The 23,337-nt window shown below is 34.4% G+C and overlaps 1 protein-coding gene across 3 annotated transcripts in view; it reads left to right on the top strand.

Moving 5' to 3' along the window:
• Nucleotides 1–23,337, top strand: part of LOC125063141 (neurogenic locus Notch protein) — a 126,558-nt gene that overhangs the window by 61,305 nt on the left and 41,916 nt on the right. For all 3 annotated transcript variants that reach the window (XM_047669388.1, XM_047669389.1, XM_047669387.1), the window contains exons 3-4: nucleotides 14,480–14,757; nucleotides 21,384–21,728. In XM_047669388.1, the coding sequence (XP_047525344.1) occupies nucleotides 14,480–14,757; nucleotides 21,384–21,728 (623 nt within the window). The remainder of the gene's footprint in view (nucleotides 1–14,479; nucleotides 14,758–21,383; nucleotides 21,729–23,337) is intronic.

Here is a 23,337-nt window from a genome sequence, read left to right as displayed (position 1 = left end):
ATTAAATATTTTTGCATCACACTACAACCTATCAGATCAGGAGTTATATTGAAATTAATTACAAAAGCTTTAGAAATAAAAACTTGAAGATTAATTTCGGTTTTGTTAACTGTCGTCTCTTAAAGTTTTACTATGACAATCAAACCTCAGTGACAACTGGGTAAGCGTGAAAGCTCTATCAATGAGAGTGTTTACCGGGTTCCGTCATTTTGACCTCCTAAAACATTATCACTATAAGTGAGAAACATGAACTTTGTATAAGTGACAGTATATTTGCCGTATTTTTAGAACTCATTATTTGAGACAGACCCATTCTGTAACTCTGCAAGGTAGAAACTCGGGTTAGTGAGAAACCTCTATGAAAGCAAATGAGATCGCGGTCCCTTGAGCTCTCACTTATCCAGGTATGACTGTATATAACAATGATACCGCTTTAAAATTGATGCTTTGAAAAATTAAGATTTTTATCTTCCAAGGTAAATTATTGTGATATTATCTTTATTACGTGTTTTTGATTATTTTGCATTCGTTGCATATTCATGAAATGTTTTTCTATTTATCTTAATTGAATACGATAAATTATCCCTAATTGACGCACATTAATATTTTTTGAAAGGTTGATAGGTGTGTAGATATAATGTTCATTTGTTACTATTCAAAGTATCAAAGAGTATATAAACTTTGGATTTCGGCAGGTGCATTGTGAAAGTGACTCATGCAAAAATTTAAATCACCCGTCTTGGGCAAATTTCCTTGACTTAGAGAACCAATGTTTAGACCGGTCGGGCCTGAGGCGTTTAAGAATCGAGACCAACGCAAGAATGCCCTAAGGGCATCCGAGTCTTTCCCACAAACGCAATACCTCTCCTGAACGTTGATTTGAATCGGGAAAATAACGATCGCTTATTGGAAATATGCAAATTGGCAAAGGGTTGGAATGTTGTCTACCTTTCGTTTACCTTGACGACTTTTTGGAAGTTCAATAACTAATAGATGTATTATAGATGAATCGAATGTTTAAACAGACCAATGTAAGAATTGTACGGATACGTTGAATTCATACATTGGAGAACAATAGTTGTTGAATTTCATAACTTGCTTTATAAGCCAAACGAAACAGCTCTGAAATAATAATTTATTCGCTAGTTAAACTTTACATCTGGTGCAAGTGAAGCGCTTTTAACATCCGGCGTTATCTATTCGTGTTGCTCCATAAAGTGTACGTTTATGGTGTGGTGCGTGTCTTCAATAAATCGCTGTTGCTTATGGCTCGCATCTACTTTTATTAGCATATAATGCATGAGCGGTGCGACCACGACTATAGATCTGGAGCAGAGATGAACGTCGTGTGACTGGTTCTTGCATTAACGCTATGTTTCAATTCTGACTGTATTTATTACTGTTGTTTTAGAATTTCAAAATCTTATAACTCCTCATTTGATATTTCAATACCTGTATCAGTATTTGAAACTTTATGTACAAACATTTCTAAGATTAGTGTCTGTCTGGTTCTATTAACAAAACGATTCTCGTCTTTGAGATGAAGAAAGCGTATTGATTTGATACACGAATAAAAGTTGGAAATATCTTTGATATTTACCGTATCCAATCTTGAGAGTATTCTGAGTCATCAAGACAATTGATAACGTTAAGTCATCTCGTCCGGTGTAGACTGGTTATGACTACTCGAGATGTTGCGCTTGGTATTGTGCCCTGACCTCGCTGTATTATTGATTCCATGTGAGATTACCGCTGTCTGAACGTTTCCATTTGCTTTTGCACCCGGATGTCATGATTGCCGTGTCCGATTTTGAGATACTATGAAATTACTTTGACAGTTAAGTGAAGAATTGCTTTTGAGTGTACTTTGACGTGGTCGTTGATTTAGCATTCTCTCTTTCGACTACAAACATTTTTCTTACTAATATGTAAAGTAATCATAATTACCATGTCTTGTAGTTAATGGATATATCACTTGCTACTCGGGACCTTAAATTTCATAAAAATCTCTTTAAAGAAGTCAAAAATACTATAAAATAGTAAGACGTAATAAATCAAAGCAAGTCCCCACATAGAAGTCATTAAAGACCACAATGTAAATAATATCCCCCTGAAAAACTAAGAATTCACGCTAAGCGAACTGTTTAACATAAACGAAGCAGCAAGTGAGATTAATAAGGCCACTTAGCAGCTTGCGAGAATCGCGTCGAAGCTTGAAATGAGCCGAGTCTGATCAAAGATAACAAAAAATCACTGCAACATTCATACGATTCAACTAACAAACCACACGTGGCTAACAAACGTATTCGTGTTGAACATGATTGAATAGTGCTCTTATCTCGTATCTCTATTTTAATCGCGTACATCCTCAATTAAGTAAATCACACGCTATATATAAATTGCATTTTGGATCTTCAAAAACCATTTCTAAATTTGGCATCTAGATACGAGTACGTATCTATATGCCAAATTTAGAATATATATACGAGTCTACCGAATGCCCAAAAAGAGCAGTCATCGCAGCCTATGGACACCCAATGGGCCGGCCTTTGATATACTCTTTCTGTAAACAATAATTGGTAGTCGTATCTCCAAGGGAAGACCCCCACCGGGAGTCGATTCACAGTTCGATAGTTCGCAAAAGAAAGTGTTTTGTGAAGCGGACCGTGGAAGATTTCCAGCTGTGAAGGAGATGCTAATAAAGTTTTGTATTAATACAGCTCGTACGGTGTTCAAACGAGACCAGGATCTACCCAAAACTCTTCAGAATTCACATGAGAGAGAATCAAGTTGATCAGTAATAGTTTTTTAATCATAATCATTTGTATTAATTTCTGACCGTCAACTTTGTACTAGCTGTGGTATTATAATTTGCCCATGGACGCAATTACGGTTTTAAGTTGGATTCGTGTTGTGACAATCGTAAGGGCAATACAAGCTATAAATCTAAAGTCGGCTCGGACGTGCTCAGCCCTTTATTATACCGGCATGATTGCCCCGAGGCGCTTAGTGAACGAACTCGCCCGGTAACCGGGCCTTTTTGAAATACTTTGAAGCTTTAATTTTAGGCTTCATTTTTGATGAGTAATAGTTTTGTATGTATAGTTAAATAGCTTATGACTAGCGCCCCGCCCTAGCTGTACGTATGTATAGACATAACATTTATTACTAACAAAAACACACGATAGATACAAAATAAATAAAAAAATCCTTTTGCCATTCGGTTCGTTTCAAGTGTGTAATGCTTGTGTGCTGTGGCTGTAATTGTATGTAACATATGTATAAGTTATACTTTAGATTGGTGAGAATGATGAATGTAGATCACATAATAAACAGTTTCGTGGTAGATTGTCGTTCACTCCGATCAGTTAATCAGCTTTCTGGGCCTGACAAACTGTTGACTCTTAGTTGTGCTTTCGATGTTACCATACAGGCATTTTGCCGCGCATCACCACTATGTGGAACCAGTTGCCCTATTTCCGAACCCATTCGACTTAGGGTCTTCAAGAAAAGAGCCTACCAATTCTTCAAAGACTGGCATGCACTTGCGAGTCTCTGGCAATCTGAGTGTATGGACGACGGTATCACTTAACATCAGGTAATCGTCCGCTGTTATGTATATATAAAAGGCATGTAGATAGCAAAATCTTGTAATAGGATTCGCTTAGCCAGTAACATGCCTTAACAAAAAAAAATATAATAAGACTTAAAATGAGAAACGATTGCCCATAACACAAGCTTCACCAGCTTAGCATGGGACTCGGTCAATTGCTGTGAATAGTCCAATAAAAAAAAAGATTTTGTAACTGGCGAAAACCAATATTTTCTGTCCATAGTGTTATCCAAGATTCAATCCAATGATTTATCAACTCGTCACCAAATTGTAAACACGAAGAGTGTTGGCGATGATCAGAATACTGATGTGATGGGAAACACGTTGATCCGTCACTTTTTTTGTTTTAGCTTTGGAAATTCCAATTCTCGTGTTAACAGCAAAGTTTGTGTTTTTATTAAGTTCTCGGTTATCTAACGATCTATATTTGTTTTAGTCGGTCTCAGTCGGTTTCCTTAAAAGGTAGTTTTATAAATTCGCATTTTGTGCACCCAAATGCGACTTGAGCCAATATTTGTTTGTCAACTGTTTTATAATTTATTGGCATAGAAAGTGGTACATTAAGATAATTTAGTAGAAAAACAGGTTACTTAGAAACTGATGAATATCGGCCTTATTTATTAAAAGGCCGGCCATGCACTATATAGAGTAATATATATATTATATATTGAGTAATTTTTATTTATTTTTCCTTTCGTTTTTGAACCTTTTTGTATATTATGTATTCCATCTTTGGTTATCTATATATCTGTATAAAGATATCTTTAGTATAATTGTTTTTTTATTAATATTATTTATGTTACCTGTAGAATTGCGAAAAAAATAAATAAACGTTAATCTGAAGGTAAATATGAAAATGTAAACGTTTATTTATATCTTTTTAATATAAGAATACAAGATAACATGCGAGTTCACAGAATTAAGATATAATCGAGTTCACTGCAATAACATAAAAATAACTGTTACGTTAAAACTTGTTAAAAGTTAATCCCACGAGAGTCGGAACAATGAACTTACGTCCTAACTGGCTGTGTCGTTATGAAATGTGAGACGTAAAAAATCTGGTAGGGTCAGTGTATACTATTTATTTCTAGTACATTCATCTAAAATATCTGTGACGTGATGATATAGTAGTGTTGGATAATCTATGTATCGAAGGCATAAGGCTGTATATAATAAATATCAAGGAAATCGCTCAGAACAAAATAATGCATGGACAGTATAATAATTGCAAATAACTTTGTGTTAAAACAATTGAATAAAACTTAAAAGTGTTAATATTTTTTCTTAATAAGTGTCTTCCCTGACATCATGGAACATTACGATCTATCTCACCTTTTTGTACCAAGCCCCACCAGTTCTTATGCACCCTATGTCACATATATGCTGAAAATAAAAAAAATAAATGCTCACTTAAGAAACTTAAATAATATGTTTTTGGAAAATGTGCGCATTTAACATTCGCTCGAACGGTGAAGGAAAACATAGTGAGGAAACCGGCTAGCCTTACACCCAAACAGAAGACAGCATGTGTCAAGCACAGGAGGCTGATCCCCTACTTGCCTATTAGAATGACAAATTATCATGAAACAGATACAGAAATCTGAGGCATATTGTAGTCTTATATTTTCAATTTTATCTCAAAAAAGTCAATAATTCTAATCCAATTAAAATCCGGAAATAATCTAACAAAATTGCCTCTTGTAAAACATATAATTTATTATATTTATTTGGCAAATGTAGTTTAAAAAACGTATCAGGCTTACATTAATATGCAATTACCACATGCTGTGTTCCTATTGTCTACAACAAAGCCTGTATGACATAAAACCCAATGTTGAAATTTCGATTCAATCGGCCTTTGACGCAAGTTCAGAGGCGGATATAATATAGTTATGTCTAAATGTATAGTGTTTATTGTTTAATTTTTTATCATTATTACAAACTAAATCATTTGCACCCGTCTCTTTTCATCTCAGCGTTAACCCAATTTGACAGAAAGAGACGAAAGAGTCATACCTAAACGAGTGCAGTAAATTATTGGAGAATAACATCAGAGATATCATAATATATATAACATCACAATAAGAGAATAACATCAGTTACTGTTCTAGATTAAGTATATCGTAACTGAATATTTGGTTCTTAAATATTTATTTATTGTAAAATCAGAAAGAAAAAAAAGTTTACAAGTGTGGTGGAAACACAAACAGTTTTTCGGTCTACCAGGACGAACAGATTTAAATCTTATATACTAAGACATACATTACATAAAAAAGCATTATACATATTTCGCGTAAAACAAAGATCTGCTATGTATTAATCAGTCATATAACATATACAGCTATATGACAACACTCCAAGTCTAAGCAAAAACCGTCTTACCTCGAGTTATGTAACCTAACATTAGTTAAGAATACATATAATAAATATTTTAGTTAATTAGAAGCGTAAATTATAAGCGTAAACAATATGTAAACAATCATCGCACACTTGAAGCTTATAAATTGTAATACAACATTCTTGTTTCCGATAATGTCAAAAAGGTTGAATACACTTGATAGTTACTTACATATTCGAACTCTTCAATAAGTCAAGTTAGAATTTTTGTTAATCCAGCGTCGCAACCCCACTACCTCTAATGTTATTTTAGTTATAGGCTCATGATTTAAACCATTTCAGTCAGTTGTTACTTGTGGCTTCAAACAATGTGAAATTTAACATATATACATCAACCGCCACCGAACTTAACTCTCGATAACTTAACCTTCTAATATATCATATGCATTAATTACTATGCTGATATCGCCTCGTAATATATCCTATCACTTATAAAACAATTTAGTGTAACTATTTAATACTTAGCAAATCCTAGTTTATTTTCCTATTTAGTTTGTTAGAAATCTAACTGGTATTTTATTAGGGAACACACCACAAAAACCAAAAGCATGTTCCGGCTAAATAATTGGCCGAACATTTCCACATATTTGCTTAACTTAAAATGTCTGACAAAAAGTGAATTCCTGTCGGCCGCGCACACACACTCGGCGCGTGCTTGTGTGCGTGCGTGGGAACTTGAGGTACGCGTGCGCAGATATTTATGCCTTTTGTCCATTATTTGGACTGAATATTTACGTTTAAGTTGAGTTTAATTGAATTAATCATACTTTTTCATACAAATTATTAAAAAACATTTAAACTTATGTCTTTGTGCGTCTGATCAATGTCAAAAATTGGGGTTTTGGAATAGAAAATACTTTTCTATTCAATGCATACACTGTTGCGGTAGAAGCAATCATAAAAAATACAGCCATCACTAAAATGCTTATCTAAACTTCGTTACATTGTAATTAAAACAAATTATAAATTATTATTAGGGTTACAATGGACGGTTGTCGCTAACAAGCGATCTCTTCCAGGCAACCCTAGTGAGGAATAAACTAAATACTAAGGCTAAAGTGCATAACCAAATCAACAAAAATAAACAAGTATGCTATGTGCATATTACTTCTAATTTTATAAAGTACTTATAATAATGTCACTGAGCAGTGTTGGCCTAGTGGCTTCAGCGTGCGATTTTCATCCCGGAGGTCGGAGATTCGATACCTGGCTGTGCTCCAATGGACTTTCTTTCTATGTGCGCATTTAACATTCGCTCGAACGGTGAAGGAAAACATCGTGAGGAAACCGGATAGACCCAAAAATTCGACGGCGTGCGTCAGGCACAGAATGCTGATCACCTACTTGCCTATTAGATTAACAAATGATCATGAATCTGATGCCAAGACTTAAAAAGGTTGTAGCGCCATTCATTTTTTGTTATAATTATGTCAAAGAAATTAAATACTATGTCCATATTTTAAAAAGGCTTCAAATTATTGATTTTTATTCATAATTATTGACCCTTTGTTTGTTAATTCCCTTTCTCCTAAAAGCGCACGATTGGACCTTGAACATTGCTTATCTATTAACTAACCGTTCACCTTTATAAGATAAATTAAGTCTATATTTTATCTTAAGTCTATCCTTGTCTAATATCGAGGTTAAAATATAATCATTTACTAAACACCTTATACTTTCCCATATTTAACACAAATTTATTAAAGGTTCTTAATTTAATTATTAGTTTATATCGAAAATCCGTTAGATAGCTCTCCAACATCACAAGGAGGACAATCGGATACTTATGAAAATATGTTATTGAAAGGATATACATGTGTGAAAATAACAAAAGAAGATTGCGCAGAGCTAACCAGATCCATGCACTTCCTCCCAATCGAGTAGCCCGCAATATCTCACACAACTCCCTAGGGGACTCTTTGTATTGAGTATTGAGAAGTCGTAAATATAGGTCTGCAAAGCATCCGCGAATATACACTGTAAATACATAATTATGTAAATAATAATAATAGCAAGGTTTCTTAAACGACTTGCTGAAAATGTCCACTGATTTTTCATCACAGTTTTATTGAAATATTATCACCAACCTTTTTCTATAGAGATCTTTATCTCACAATGAAAATCATTTAAGGTTGTATTTGTAAACTAAAGTTAATAGTTGAATTAGAGCAAGCAAGATAACCTTAGGTCACCGATCCCCTCTTAACCACGCCCATAGCGTCTCTACCAATCGCGACACGCCTTAATTCAACTGGTCTAGATTCTAGATAGCTGCTCATACAAAGGGAACAACTGATATATATAATATATTAATTGAGGTCCAAATTTAGAAAGCTTTTCTCACCACTACATAATATCATAGCTCCAAAAGTATCTTAACTTCCGAGTATCTTCGGCATCTCTCGTCTTTTTGATATACACATGTGTGCAGTTTAATAATTATTATTGTTTCGTCCAGAATTGAATCCTGGATTGGCACGGACACTACCACCTTTTATTTTGGCCTATATAACCACATCATGGAAACGACAGCTTTTGTCTTTCTCTTTGATGATATGCATCTTCACACCATGTGTGCAGTTTAGTAATTATTGTTTCGTCCAGAATTGAATCCTGGACATTGTGCATTACTATCTTATCGACGGAGGCGATTCCAGCTTGTTTCTAGCCTATTTTGGGATGCCATGCATACAAGAAATTGTGGATATTAGGAAAAGGTGTCTATTCCTGATATCCCCAAAGTTCCTACAGGCCCGTGAGAAAATCATGACACTACTTATGAAGTGGCAATTTGCTCTAAATACAATCTCCATTTACATCGAGCTTGTGAATGACCATCCTCTCTTAATGGTAATGTAATACTTATATACGTTTAGGTACAGTTACACTGTCTATGGATGGACAAGTTGAATGATCTTATATTTTTATTCCTTTTTTAAACGACAACACTTGCCGAAGCGCGACCTTGTTGATTAAATAAACATCTCTATTTAAGGCGAGTTTTATTACTTGTTTCTGTAACATTGATCTATCTTTATCAAAATTCATTATGAAAAAACATTTCAATTACAGTAGTTACGCTAACTCGCGCGCGATATTCTACTTTTAACTTAGCATTATACGTATATGGCATACTAGTTCTCTACTTTGCTTTAAGACTTGACGCTAAAATTCGATATATCATAAGAGAAGTGTTGGCTTAGTGGCTTCAGTGTGCGGCTCTCATTCCTAAGGTCGTAGCTTCGATCCCCGCACGATTTTTTGTGCGCAGTTAAACGGTGAAGGAAAACATCGTGCGAAAACCGGCTTGCCTTAGACCCAAAAAGTTGACGGCGTATGTCAGGAGGCTGATCACCTACTGGTCTATTAGATAAATGATCATGAAACTAATAAATCTAAACCCCAGCCTTTACATACACTAACAATTTATAAACCCATATTATATAGATAAGTTCTCATTGTTCATACAGAAGACAGTAAATATAAAAGCAATGGGATTTGCAAATTGATGAGGCCATAAACACTTACAGTAGCCGGTCGTAATTCAGCTGGCGATTATGGCGCTTGGAAAGTAGCGAAATATAATGTTTGAAGAGTTGAGGCAAATTTATAGAGACTTAAGTCAAAATTAACGTTCTATATTGGCTCCAATAACTGATAAGAGGTGAATGAAAATTTCATAAGAATCTTTAAGTAATCAATATAAAAATCAGTGGCGCTACAACCTTAGTTCTGGACCTCATATTTCTGTGTCTGTTTAATGATGTCAATCTAATAGGTAGATGCTGTGCCTGGCACATGCCGACTTTTTATATGGCTAACCGGTTTCTTCACGACGTTTTCCTTCGAATGTTATATGCGCACATAGAAAGTCCATTGGTGCACAGACGGGGATCGAACTTACGACTTCAGGGATGAGAATCGCACGCTGAAGCCACTAACACTGCTCTAGTAATTACTATATGATGATAAATACATAGATAATTACGGGAAGACCATACTAAGAGACTTGAATACACGGAGACCCAATAGGGTATGGATTGGAGCAGGGAGGGATCATTACGAGGTTTATGGAATGGTACTTAAAAGACATAGAGAAGATACGAGAAATACCGTCTCGAAAATATATTTTTCCGGATGTACTGTGAAGCAACAAAATATATAAACCCTTTAAGATATAAAACTCATCAATTTGTCGACACTTCCTTATACGACGTAACTGTACGCCCATATTCGACTAATGACCACAGGAACTAGTCTAGGGAGAAAAAAAAAATTTTTCTGCATCTTCCTAACGGTCGGTTAGCCGTTTTTGTCTTACCGTTTCCCGGTGGACCGTTTATTTAAACTTTTATTACATTCATGACGGACACATGACAAAAAAGTCAATATACTGAAATGTTTTACAGAAACAAAATGGTGCTGTTCACGCAAAGGAAAGATTATTATAAAAATAGTTCCGATTTGAATTCAATATACCCTATAGTTTACGTCTAGTAAAACCTAGAAAAGACCATTATATTTATAACATTGCTATTAATAGAACCATTTTTTAAATTCTGGTTTAAAGTTGGTTGGTTGGTAAAGGCCTGTCCTTAAATAGGCAAGGAAACAGTATTGTCTACATACCCCAGCACAGCACTTCAAGCAACAAATAATAATAATAATATGGTTATTTATAAAAATAACGGCTATATGAAAATAAGAAGTACCTAAAGAGTCTATTTTCTGGATAAATAATAATTTAAAATGTAACTATTAAATAAAATAGTTATCACTAACATGTTAATTGACCAATAAAGCCGATGGCACGATAATCCACGCGGGCCTGCGCGAGCGCATACTAACATACATGCGCATCAGATAGGCCTTCTAAGAATCCACATATATTTGGCACACCAAGGCCTATATTTTCATTAAAATTTGCAAAAAAATACTGTTTCAATTAATTGGTTACGTAATAATTTTATAAGCTTAATTCCTGTCTATGTGGGACGTGTTTCAATGATTTTAGCTAGTATTTCTGTTACTTCGGGACCTAGCAAATTGAACACATAAGGGCAAAGTTGCAAAAGTTCACGAACAATATCGTATGACCGAACAGTTACACGCAGTATTTATTGTGCTCGCCCGCCACGACAGGATCTCCGACCCATAAATTATTGCAACCTTGAAAGGTACATGCTAAACACGGTATCTTGGACCTAGAAACGTTGTTAGATATCTTTCACAGTACATAACCAAAAAATCTCCAATCGATTTTGGCATGGAGTGATACTTTTTAGGTTTAAAGATGTTTGTCTTTTACGTGTCTATTATCTTCATCACCATTGTTCAGCTCATCTATGTACTGAAAAGAACCTTATGCAGCCGATCTGAATGCGCAACCGTCTTTGAATGGCACTGCTTCCAACCGGTGGGACATGAAGAAGGTCGCCTTCTTTAGATTCTCGATCTTACCATCATAATTCCTACACTTCTCTTTGCTAGCAATCTTCTGTAATCAATTTAGATTTTTTTAAGTTCTTGTTTTAAATCTACCACTAATGTTTTTTCTGACTTCCTCAAAAAAAACAGGATACTAAATTAAAATACATAGTATATTTTACATTGCTATAGCGGCTAAAGGCTTCTATGAAAACATTTTCCTAGTTGAACAAAATAGTTCTAAAAATGAAAGCTTTCAGAGATTATATCAAATTTCATAACTCAGTCTGTTAATCTATTTTCGATCCAATTAGATCATCGATAAAGTAAATTTATATACTTTGCCATAATGAAGATTTAGCGCTCGTTATTTTCTGTAACAAAAGCTGGTCGCCAGATAATCGGCTCTCAGGTAGCCAGTGTCATTTTTTTGCGTCCAGCAATTACATTCTTTTTGTTTGCTATATGATTACTCTTGAAGCGCTTTTGTTTATCGTTATCGGTATCTTTTATATCAAGTTTCGTTCTTATAGTAGTGGGAACAATTAAATTAATGATTGTGTGCGACAGTAGAAATATATGAACTAAAGGGTAAATCAAATTGGAATCTGGTCTGAAAATCTGTCAATTTGTTATTTTTTGCAGAATTTGACATTATACCTTCTTGGTCTACTAACATAAGCTTGGGCATGCTCCGCGACTCTTCACATAATATACTCCACAAGACGGTAGATGATGGTACCTCATTAAGCCAAAATCAAAGTTCTCTTAATTTACATTTACTGTTAGGACTAACAGAACTGGCAAGGATCTTCGCCGTGTTCCTGTTAATGTTCAGTTCTTTAAACACAATATATATCCGACTCTGTTTTTGTTTCGCTGTGTAATACTGACTTATCGATAAAGCTCTTTATCTAGAATAATAGACTATCAAGATTCACACGGGGGTTTATTATAGGCATAACGCACAGTGCAAGCACCCTCAATGCGAGGTCAAAGTGTGGGTGTATTCGTGCGCCGCCCACGCCTCAAAATACAGGTTCGGTTGGAAAGGTTTTGTCTGCATTTCTTGGAACTTGCTACCATTGTATTTGAATTTCGCTGATATCAACGACCATATAGCATCTTTAGTATTCAATTCCTATATAAGAATTTTTTAAGTCTTCGTTCTGAGATAGGCTTATTGATAATTACATTATTGTAAGCGCTTTTCGTCGAGGGCGTAAATGTTTTCAATCAATCCACCAGTACAATCCATTCTTTTACCTGATTTGCTGACGGTATTAAATATAATTGTGATGCAAATGTTTTAAGTAGTTTCAGGAATACGTATTTAGCTATTAAGGGAAATATGACATGAGGAAAATCTAATCAAATTAATCACCACAACGACATTAAGGAAAAATCTTTTTTAAATTAAAAGCACACCGCAGCTTCCATTAGTTTTCATAATGGGAACAATTATGATTAAAATTATTATATTATGATTCACGACTACGGTATACATTAACTTGGTTTAGTGTATCTTTTTGGCATACAATTCTAGTAGTAGTTATTCCTTAATAGGAACATAACAATATTTGAATATAATTGTTTTCATCATCATTTCGCCAGAAATCGTCTAGAGTGATGGTAACAGAGATTAATAATTTGAAAAAGGGCAAAAGGAAATGAGATTGACAACGGTTTCTAAATATCTCGTAGGCGAGAGAATTACATTAAAATCATTAATGATAAAACATTTATGTCTAAGAACATTTACAAGGCAATTAACACCGAACTTGATTGTGGGACATGGTTATTTGATACCCTGTTATTTTAATGCATTTTGGAAATTTCAATATTTATAATTAGTCCAAAGTTGTATACCATTGTAGGTACATTTAATATTGACTTTAGACTTTTCCGCAATATGTGACGTGTTTGAATCTTCTGTGCTACATAAAGATTTTAAATATATGTCAATTAAAGCTAGTAGAATTATGACTCTCTCTTTAATCAAACATACAATGCTGATTAGTATTTTCGTAATGGTCGTAATGGAATCAAACAACGTTGATCAGCTAGTTCGTGGTGGTTGAGTTTCTGAGTATCATGCACCTAATATTTCTTAACGCCAATTAATTCTTAGTACAAAGAAATATGAGGACGTGATACCTAAACAAACGGAACAACACGTCTACTTTCATACATTTCTCTTCTGTCGCATTCATTCTTGTGATGTCAAAAAGAGATGGATGTATGTATGCTCTGTCTGACATATGAATCAGTGATAAATTTGAAGACGTGTACGATTTATACTTCGCTATGAAGTTTGTCGTGTTTCTCCTTTCATTGTTGAACGTTTAAGCATTTTTCTTTGACTAAATATTAAACTTATAATAGGCAATTTGTTTAATAAATACGATTAATTTAAAATTTTCTTCAAACCACATTTTAATCAGCAGTAAAGATAGGTAAGACGGTAACTCAGTAGCGGTAAATCTCAATATAATGGTAATGTTCAACTCCCGGTCTCCCTCATCTTTAATTACCTAACCCATAAATAAGCACGTAAAAATCCCAGTAAAGCAACTATACAAAGGTGCGCGGGCGCATGTCACATGGTCGTGTTGTACGTATCTGCGTTATTTATTGGCGACGTCCGGCCGCGATAGTGTTCGCCTACCTACAGCTAGTACATTGGTAGCGGACTTTAATAAGCCTTTAGATTAAATTGCATTTATTCAATATATGGCTCTCGGCTTTATTGGTATAGGCACTTTTATGGTTAGAAATATGTAAAACAGTTTTTTACATGTTTTATAGGGCACAGCGTATGTACGATCTATCGTACATACCATACATAGCGATATAACGGATGGTGTACTTCAAGGTTCAACATTTAGGCTCTTTTTTTTCCCAAAGTTTATAATCCATCAGATAAAACTCCTTGCATAAATTGACTCTGTGATGTTATTATATAGTCATTAAATATTTTTATTTAATATATATATATGTAAATAACAGCAAATTCTAATCTAATTTAATTTGTTACAGTTGCACATCAAGATACGCGGGTGAATTTTGCCAGCATTTGAACCCTTGTCACAGCGAGTCAAGTCCTCGTTGTCAAAATGGGGGCTCTTGCAGAGTGAGACCTGGGGCTAGCGGGGGTCCTCCATCGTTCGCCTGCGATTGTCCTTTGGGGTTCAGTGCGTCTTTGTGCGAGATTCGCGTACCAGCAGCGTGTGATTCAGCGCCTTGTCTGAATGGAGCAACGTGTCGACTGACTTCACTGCATAGCTATGAGTGTGATTGCCCGCCCGGGTATACAGGTAAGACATCAAATGATTCAAGTATCACGTCACTTGTTAAATTGTTCTTAATGATAACTTATATACAAATAAAATCTAAATCATTTATTCATATAGGTAACACAACGTACACTTATGAACGTCAAAAAAGAAATACATATTAAACGCTTCTAATTTTACATTTACTGCCAGTTCTCAAATTAAGGGCGTAGAACGGAAGAGAAGAACTGGTATACGTTAGTGGTACAAGTATATCTTTCATTGGCAATGTTTATCTTTTGAAAAAGCATTTTCACTAAAAGTCTTCCAATATTTATAATATTATCATTTACCAGTGTTACGTTTATCAAATTTGAATGTTGTTTCAAAAGTTCAACCGGTTTTATGTTTTAAGTTTGTCATATTGCACAAACATGAGATTTTGACTTTAGATACGAATTAGTTAGCTCTTTATTAAACATATTTCTGATAAATTTTATCACCTTCATTTATTTCAAGTGTAGTATTACAATAAATACGTCTTTGTACAATGATTCATTAACTATATCCTGATTCATACCATTGATATTGTTTCATTCATCGTCATTACATTTATTAGTACATAAAGCAATGTTGTAATGCACTAACAATTCAATTATTTATGTAACTTCCGCTAAAGGTTTAAATAGTTTGAGAAATATTATTACTATTTCACACAGCTTAAATTATAAAAAAAAACTTGACTGAAAGTAACTCGTGTTCTACTAGCTTATAGAATCAGGTCCAGAGTTCGATTTCCTTTGAAAAAATATTTTTTTCAGTGGAGCAGTATTGTAAAACTGTAAAAGCGTTAAGAATTCACTAATTATTACTCAATGATATAAATTGGTTTTAAATTATGCTTATCTCATTTTAAAAGTTTCTCACCCTTCCGATTTTATCGATGAAACTGGAGCTGTTGTTTTGGAGCAGTGCCTTATACGGTTATCATTTTGATTAAGCAAGATTGATAAGATTTCGCAAATATACATAAATTTATGAAATTGCGAGCGGCTTCATGTAGGTACTTTTTAAAAATATTGGAAATAAATAGGTAATGCTAATCGGGCTTTAAAAAAACGATGGGCGCTACAACCTTCTAGGTCTAAGCTTCTGTTAGATTCCTAGATTTCTGTTTCCGTACCGTCATCATTTATTTTTCTTAATAGACAATAGACCCACGCCGTCAAACGTTTTGGGTCTAAAGCATGCCTTCCTCGCGATGTTTTCATCTTTGTACGAGCACGTGTTGAATACGCACATAAAAGACCATTGCAACAACCGGGGATCGAATCTACGACCTCAGTTGCACGCTGCATCCACTAACACTGCTCTATTTAGGTTTAATGAAGCATTTAGTGAAAGTTTTTTGATACAGGATTTCTTTAATTTCATACAAAAATTTCTTCATAACAATATAGATGAAAAATATCCGTAAATAAGCTTATAAGTCATAGGCCGAACAATATCTATGAGAATGCTATTATCTTGTCTTATAAAGATTAATTGAAGGCATGGGGGCATCTAACTGGTTTCATATGACCTGGGCAAAATCGAAATAATTTTGAATTACTAGAAGCCGCTTCCGTAGCTATCATAGCCAGAAGCCTGAAAGCCTTCTTTTGTTTAAGTAATCAGTAAAAATGTCTATACTAATTTTAAAGATGTATTATTCATAGTAATAGTAATACTAGTTTCAGGGAATCACATTTAGATTTGATCGTATGTAGAAAAACTACTCGTAAAAATTACGAGTAGTAACCCGAACAGTGTTGGCCTAATGGCTTCATAGTGCGACTCTCATCATGGATGCCGTAGATTCGAACCCCGGCTGTGCACTAATGCACTCTGTCTATGTGCGCAATTAACATTCGCTCGAACGGTGAAGGAAAACGGCTTGGCTTAGATCGACGTAGATTGACAAATGATCATGAAACAGATGGAAATCTGAGGCCCGGTTGTAGCGCCACTGATTTATTTATTTTATTATTTAACAACAGTAATACACTTGAGATTTCTTAATCTGTAGAAAAACTCATAAGTAATACCACTCGTAAAAATTACAGGTGGTATTAGTTTTCTTTTAACGTGGCTAAGACTACATTCGAACTTTAATTAAATTTACGTTTCTATAATCCCGGTTTATAGTGGAATTAATTTAATCTACATACTAATGAAACTTAAGTGTGATTAAAATATTGTAATTAGAATAATTGTGTAAATTTACTTAATGACATTATTTTACGTCCTCAATTCTTGCTTAAATCTTAATAAAAACTTATAATCTCAATAAGACATTAGATTAATTTAAGACAGAATTGTGTTATACAGTAATATTTTTTTCGATATACAACTAAGCTTATTGCTTAACTGTTTTTAAGGACATTTAGTATCAAGATACGATTATTATTCTTACTACATGGACGTGAGTTAATAATTAAAGCGCTTGTGTGCGTTTAGTACGGACTAAGTTCGATTCTAGGCTAAATGGACACAATCAAACAAAACTGTTTTCCCTTTTAATAGGTTTCGTCCGTTCACGCTTAGTATTTGAGAGGCTGTATAGTTCTAAGGTCACATAGCCCTATGCGTTAAGATAGTTTAAAGGCCGACAACGCAACGAGCCTTCTGGAATTGAGAGTATTGTGGTGCATCACAACCTCCTGCCAGTTTTCTCCACGTTCTATAAACGTGTGTGTACTTATGTACACGCGTTAGAAGTTATACTTTGGCGTAACAAGATAACAATCTTTTCAAAAAATTTCTTCTACGTTTGTAGAAAGAAACGACATTAACAATAGAAAAAACTAAAATGTTGATTAATATTTTGTGACGGTGTGCGCGCGTATCATAAAAATTTACTCTCATCATTTTTCCCTAACGCGCCAAAAGAAGTATAACCAAAAATTAATTCACGCAACGCATACGCTCTTAAAATACAAAAGTGATATCTAGAACAACCAGTAACACAATACGCACCATAAACCTGAGTTCAAACAAAATACGTCCAGCAAATGCATACAAAAATTAGGGTTACGCGTTGTACACTTAACACATTCCTCGGCTAATATATTTGCTTATCAATTAATGCGATCAGACATACTTGCACAAACATTGAAGCTGCGTACAACTAATTGAGCACAGTGCGATTGTCACAGTAAGCCAAGAGGAATTACGGGTGCTTAGCTACTTTGGCCATAGGAAGCGCAAGTATTACGTCACGCATTTTTGGTGAATCTTGACACACACCCACACACACCCCCATGTAACGCGCCGTAACGTTTTTCTGTACCCAATAGTAATACGTTTCGTGACCACCCAGTGACTCTATACCTAAAAGTCAGCCTGGTGATGGCAAGAGAGGTCTGGGTCGATCGCCTATCCATCTATAATGCCCTGATGCTAGCTAAGTATAAAGCAGTGTGGAGGCAGCAAATGGACGTCTTGGTTAGGGCTTTTGATCACAGACGTTAAGTTATAAATACGAAGAGTAACAGCTTTTATTTGTAATACTCTTAAATTTAAAAGCTTTTACATTATTAGACTAATTTATAACTTACACAATGTATGTTCTTTATAAATTAGTATATGTATTTATGTTCTAGTAAACATAGCCTATGTCTGTTATCTTGATTGTAAGTAACGGTCTTAGAGTAGACTTTATTTATTAATAAAATATAGTAGCTACTTTTATAATAGCAACTAAAGTAACATCTATTTAATTAAGTGCTTACGTGTTTTATTCATTTACTTTTATTTTTTAAAAATTAATTCAATAAAATATGTACATTATAACAAAAAACCATAACTAACCTTAAAAAATAATTACTAAAATATATTATTAAAAGTAGTCCCTTTAGACAAGGTTTCGATACACATCAATTATATTAGAACATAAGCAAGCTAGCAAGGGAAAAAATTAAACAAGCAACCTCAAAAAAAAAGATTAATTATTAAAAGTAAATAATTTTCTGGTTCGTATGATTTTACTTCTTGCGTTTATTAACCCAACTGAATATAGTCTGTGCCCCATATTTGTCTGGTTACTCATGCCAATTTAATGATGACGAATTCAGTGCTCGCATTGATATCAATCTCAATTTCATTAATTTATTTTGACGTTTTGGTAGAGAAGAGCAAACTTTTCATACATCTTATTTTTGTGCTATTTTAGCCTCTAGAAGTTTTTTCCGATCTACTTCTTTTCCCCTGCCATAGTGTCCAGGGACATGTCTTTTATATTTTCTTACTTACAATAATCATGGGTGAACCGGGGCACAATTGCTTGCGAGACGCGTTCTTGTTTGCCTCTAATTTGTCCCAAAACCGTCCGGTTTGTGCATTATTAACATAGTATCTACAAGTAAATCTGCTTTAATTTTTTTACTTATAATTTTTAGGACGAAATCATAACACCCACTTACACACGTTACAAACTAACAATGATTCTTTATGACAAATCAAGCTTTTAATTCTTTTTCATCATTATCCTCATAAACAGTATCATTAAACGTAGTAATTTACCATTAATTTGACACTAATTTCCGTACTTTCATTTGGTCATTAAGCCAGCCAATGACAGATTCGATTGCCTTTAATGGATATCATTTCTAATCATCCAGTTGACATTTTGTCGATAAACTTTCTTTTATATTATGATTAAGTTGAATGGATATTTATAATCCCTAGTCCAACGATTGTTTTGTCGATTTCGTTCATTCGAATTTTGATTTTCCATTTTTATTTTGTATGGATTCCAGAGAATATTTCCCGTCTTGATTTATAATGGAATTAAATAAAACAAACTTGGATTTTCACCGAAAGCCAACATTTAATACGTTTGTTCCAGCGAGCGATAGAAAAAAATATTTTTAAAGTTAAACTAAGTGGCAAATAGATTAAGTTAAGTTATCCCCGGATAAAAATAGATGCTGTGCAACTCAAATGGAGATGGACAGGGCACGTAGTCCGTCATACAGATAGATGGTCAAAAAGGACAATTAAACAAAGGGCAGGCCAAAAGAGCGATAGGCTTACGAGATTGAAAGGGCAGCTAGCAAAAATTAGATGATGACAGCAAAAGATGAAATAGGATGGAAAAAGTTGTAGGATGCCATCTCCCGGACAGAGGGATCTTAGAATTAAATCTTGGCTCAAACTAAAAGCACTTTTGACGTACTTTTGGCGGGAACAACTCCATTTTGAATTTAAAATCCCTTTTTTAATCGGTTTTGATTACGAACATATAGGACCTTCGTGTAAAATATCAGTATGTATCAGTTAATAATTATTCGAAACAAAATTATAAGGAAATTTTATGCAACAATTTAAAATTGACATGTCTATGTATTTGAATTGTAAATTATGTGAACTGATACGTTATGTGAAACCTATGTGGTCGGCCTTTCATCTTTGAATAAATATCAAATAAAAAACATTTTTTTAACTAAAGTTAATTACCTAAAAGCCTTTTAACCTGTAAAGGTTGGTACAAAGGTATAACCTGAGAAAAGTATTGTAAGTGAAAACGTCAACGCAGGTCTTACTGTATAATAAATAAAACATGACAAATTAATTATTAAAAAAGAAGATTTTTCGAATCTCGACTGTCCGTTAAACAAAGGTTTCTTTTTAAAATAACACTACTGTCTAAAAGACCTACAGGTAAATTATAGAATTTTGTGACTGTCACAATGACCAGTGTTAGGTTCGATCCCTAGCTGTGCACCAATGGAATTTCTATGTGCGCATTTAACATTCGCTCGAGCGGTGAAGGAAAACATCGTGAAGAAACCGGCTTGCCTTAGATCCAAAAAGTCGGCGGCGAGTGTCAGGCACAGGAGGCTGATCACCTACTTTCCTATTAGACAAACGATCATGAAACAGATTCAGAAATCTGAGGCCCAGATCCAATTATGATTATATCGTACAATATAGGTTTATTTTAGCGGCGGTTATAATATAAATAGACATCTTTTGGATCTCCGGCCGATCTCTTTGGTTGATCTCACTTAATTGGATTGTGGCAAAAGCTCTGTCCATATTGGTATAAAAAAATACATTAAATAAAAGTATCTTTATAGGATAATAGAATTAAAAATATATTTCGTACGAGATTAATGTAATAAAAATAACACCAACACTTTATATGACGCGCTCTCAATAACTTATTTATATGAAAATTAATGGTGCAATTAAGATTACAATAAATTAATTATTAAAAAAATCACTCAGTTACCTACGTCAATTAATTTAAATTGCTGATTATGTGAACTGTATAAACAAAAACACATCTTCAATCAATCTGGCCTTTTGTTTGTATCCCATAAACAACCGTGTGAAATAAAAATACTTGAGATTGATTATTTTGACATTGATTTTGTTATATGTGACTTACAAGAAGTGAGGGATGATTAACATATATATGTATTTTTTATGGCAGACATGAAACCATACATGTCTATTAAATAGTTCTTTTTTGAAATAACTTTTTAATTCGTTGACATAGGAACGACTAAGTTATAGCAATGTTAGAAATTATAATATATATTTAAACTGCATCAAATCGATAATTCTAAATGTGAAATCAATATCATAAATACGAAATTTTCAATCCCCTACGTTTTCAGGTGAAGAGTGCTCCCACGAAGACCACTGTGCATCGCAACCCTGTCGAAACGGAGGCCGTTGCGTTGCTGACAATACAACGGCGGCTGGGTACTCTTGCGTCTGTCCTCCTGGCTTCACCGGCTCGCGATGTACTGAAGACGTCGTCGAATGTTCCAGCGGCTCTGGTCCCTGTCACCATGGGCGATGCTTCAATACCCACGGGTCGTATACCTGTGTTTGTGAGCCGGGATATACGGGAAGGGACTGTGATGCTGAATATGTTCCTTGTGAACCGTCACCATGCCTGCACGGAGGGAGATGCACGCCGTTGGATCAACTAAGATATGAGTGCGACTGTCCTTCGGGTGAGTAAAGCTTTATATAATAAATAGAGGAAAAGCTCTCTCTTTGAATACCATCTCATCATATATACTAGCCGTTTCCCGCCCGCTTTGCTGGGCGAATTAAAATAGGTAATAAATAAAATTTTATGTTTCATTATTATTATTTTTTCATATTTTTCTAACTTCCCGCTAAGAAAATTGAAAATTTTCGAAAATCGAGTTTTTAACAGATGTTGAGGTTCTAGGAATGTTTCCGCGGTGAAGTCCGTATGTATAAATTTTCATAAAAGTAAAACAGCAATAAAAAAATGAAGGAACGCTGGAATGTAAAAAATACATAGCCATCTAGGAAAAATTTCGCATCGAATGGCAGTAGTTTCATGTCGATACAATCAGTGGTTTAGGCGTGAAGGAGCCTCAAACGAAGACCATTTTTCTTATATATATATTTATTAAATAGATATCAATAATTTCCATTTCAAATATGAATAGTAATAATAGTAATATGTTAGGCGCCTGTGGATATCTCTTAGGTGAAGCCCTCCTCCAATCCTAGATATCTCTAAAAAGAAAGAAAGATAGAGATCTTTGCCAATAGTCTGCCAGTCTTTTCCTGCTATTTATATCAGCAGCCCATCTTCATTTGGCCTTACCACTCTTCTTTTTCGGGTCCCATTCATTGTGATTTCTTTAATGTCTTTCTGTTGATTACGTATCGTGTTACTTGTATAGTATTAAACTTAATTGTGTCCCTAGTGTCACCAGACGCTTTTTAAGAGTCCTTTAATTCATTAAAAACAATATTCCTTGTAAATTGTATCGGTTGCGAAATGTGTAGTTGTCAATTATTCTTATTTTGTTTACACGAGTAAGTTTTTATTGCTGAATTTGTTGCGTACAAGAAATTGTGTCACCTTGTAATTACATATTTCCATACATAGATCAGAGTAGATTACCTGTCGCCTTATAAGCTTGTTGTTAACAGAGATTAATTTGTTTTACTTATGAAGGTATATTTCCAATAAAAGGACCTTATTATAATAATAAATTAGGTTACACTATTTTGAGACACATGGCCGAACTAAGTTATTCTTGTGATATGTATTGTTAAATATATTTTTATTGCGTATACGATTGTTAAATTTGTAAGCAGTATTGGCCAAGTGGCTTCATCGTGCGTCTCTCATTTCCGAGGTCGTAGGTTCGATTACCGGCTGTGCACCAATAGGTTCTCTTTCTATGTGCGCATTTAAATTTGAACATCGTGGGGCTGGCTGGGCGGCTTGCCTTAGACCCACGTCGACGGCGTGTATCAGGCACAGAAGACACCTACTTGCCTATTAGATTGACAAATGATCATGAAACAGATACAGAAATCTGAGGCCGAACCTAAAAAAGGTTCTAGCGCCACTTTTTTTATACAATTATTAAGAGTTAGTACCCCCCTAAAATTGAGCGTTTGAACCTCGGCTGTGGTCCATTAATTCTACTAAAAACATTGTGAGGTAACGCAAATATTTAAAGAGAGCAGTAATCTGCCTCGATTACCAATACATTTTCGTATATGAGTGCATGAATAGATACCTACTATAAAAGTAATAAAAGAGATAACTAAATTTTAAGTTAGCTA

The sequence above is a fragment of the Pieris napi genome, chromosome 3 (assembly GCF_905475465.1).
Source record: "Pieris napi chromosome 3, ilPieNapi1.2, whole genome shotgun sequence".
NCBI classification, from domain to species: Eukaryota; Metazoa; Arthropoda; class Insecta; order Lepidoptera; family Pieridae; genus Pieris; species Pieris napi.
This window is presented reverse-complemented; position numbering and strand designations above follow the sequence as displayed.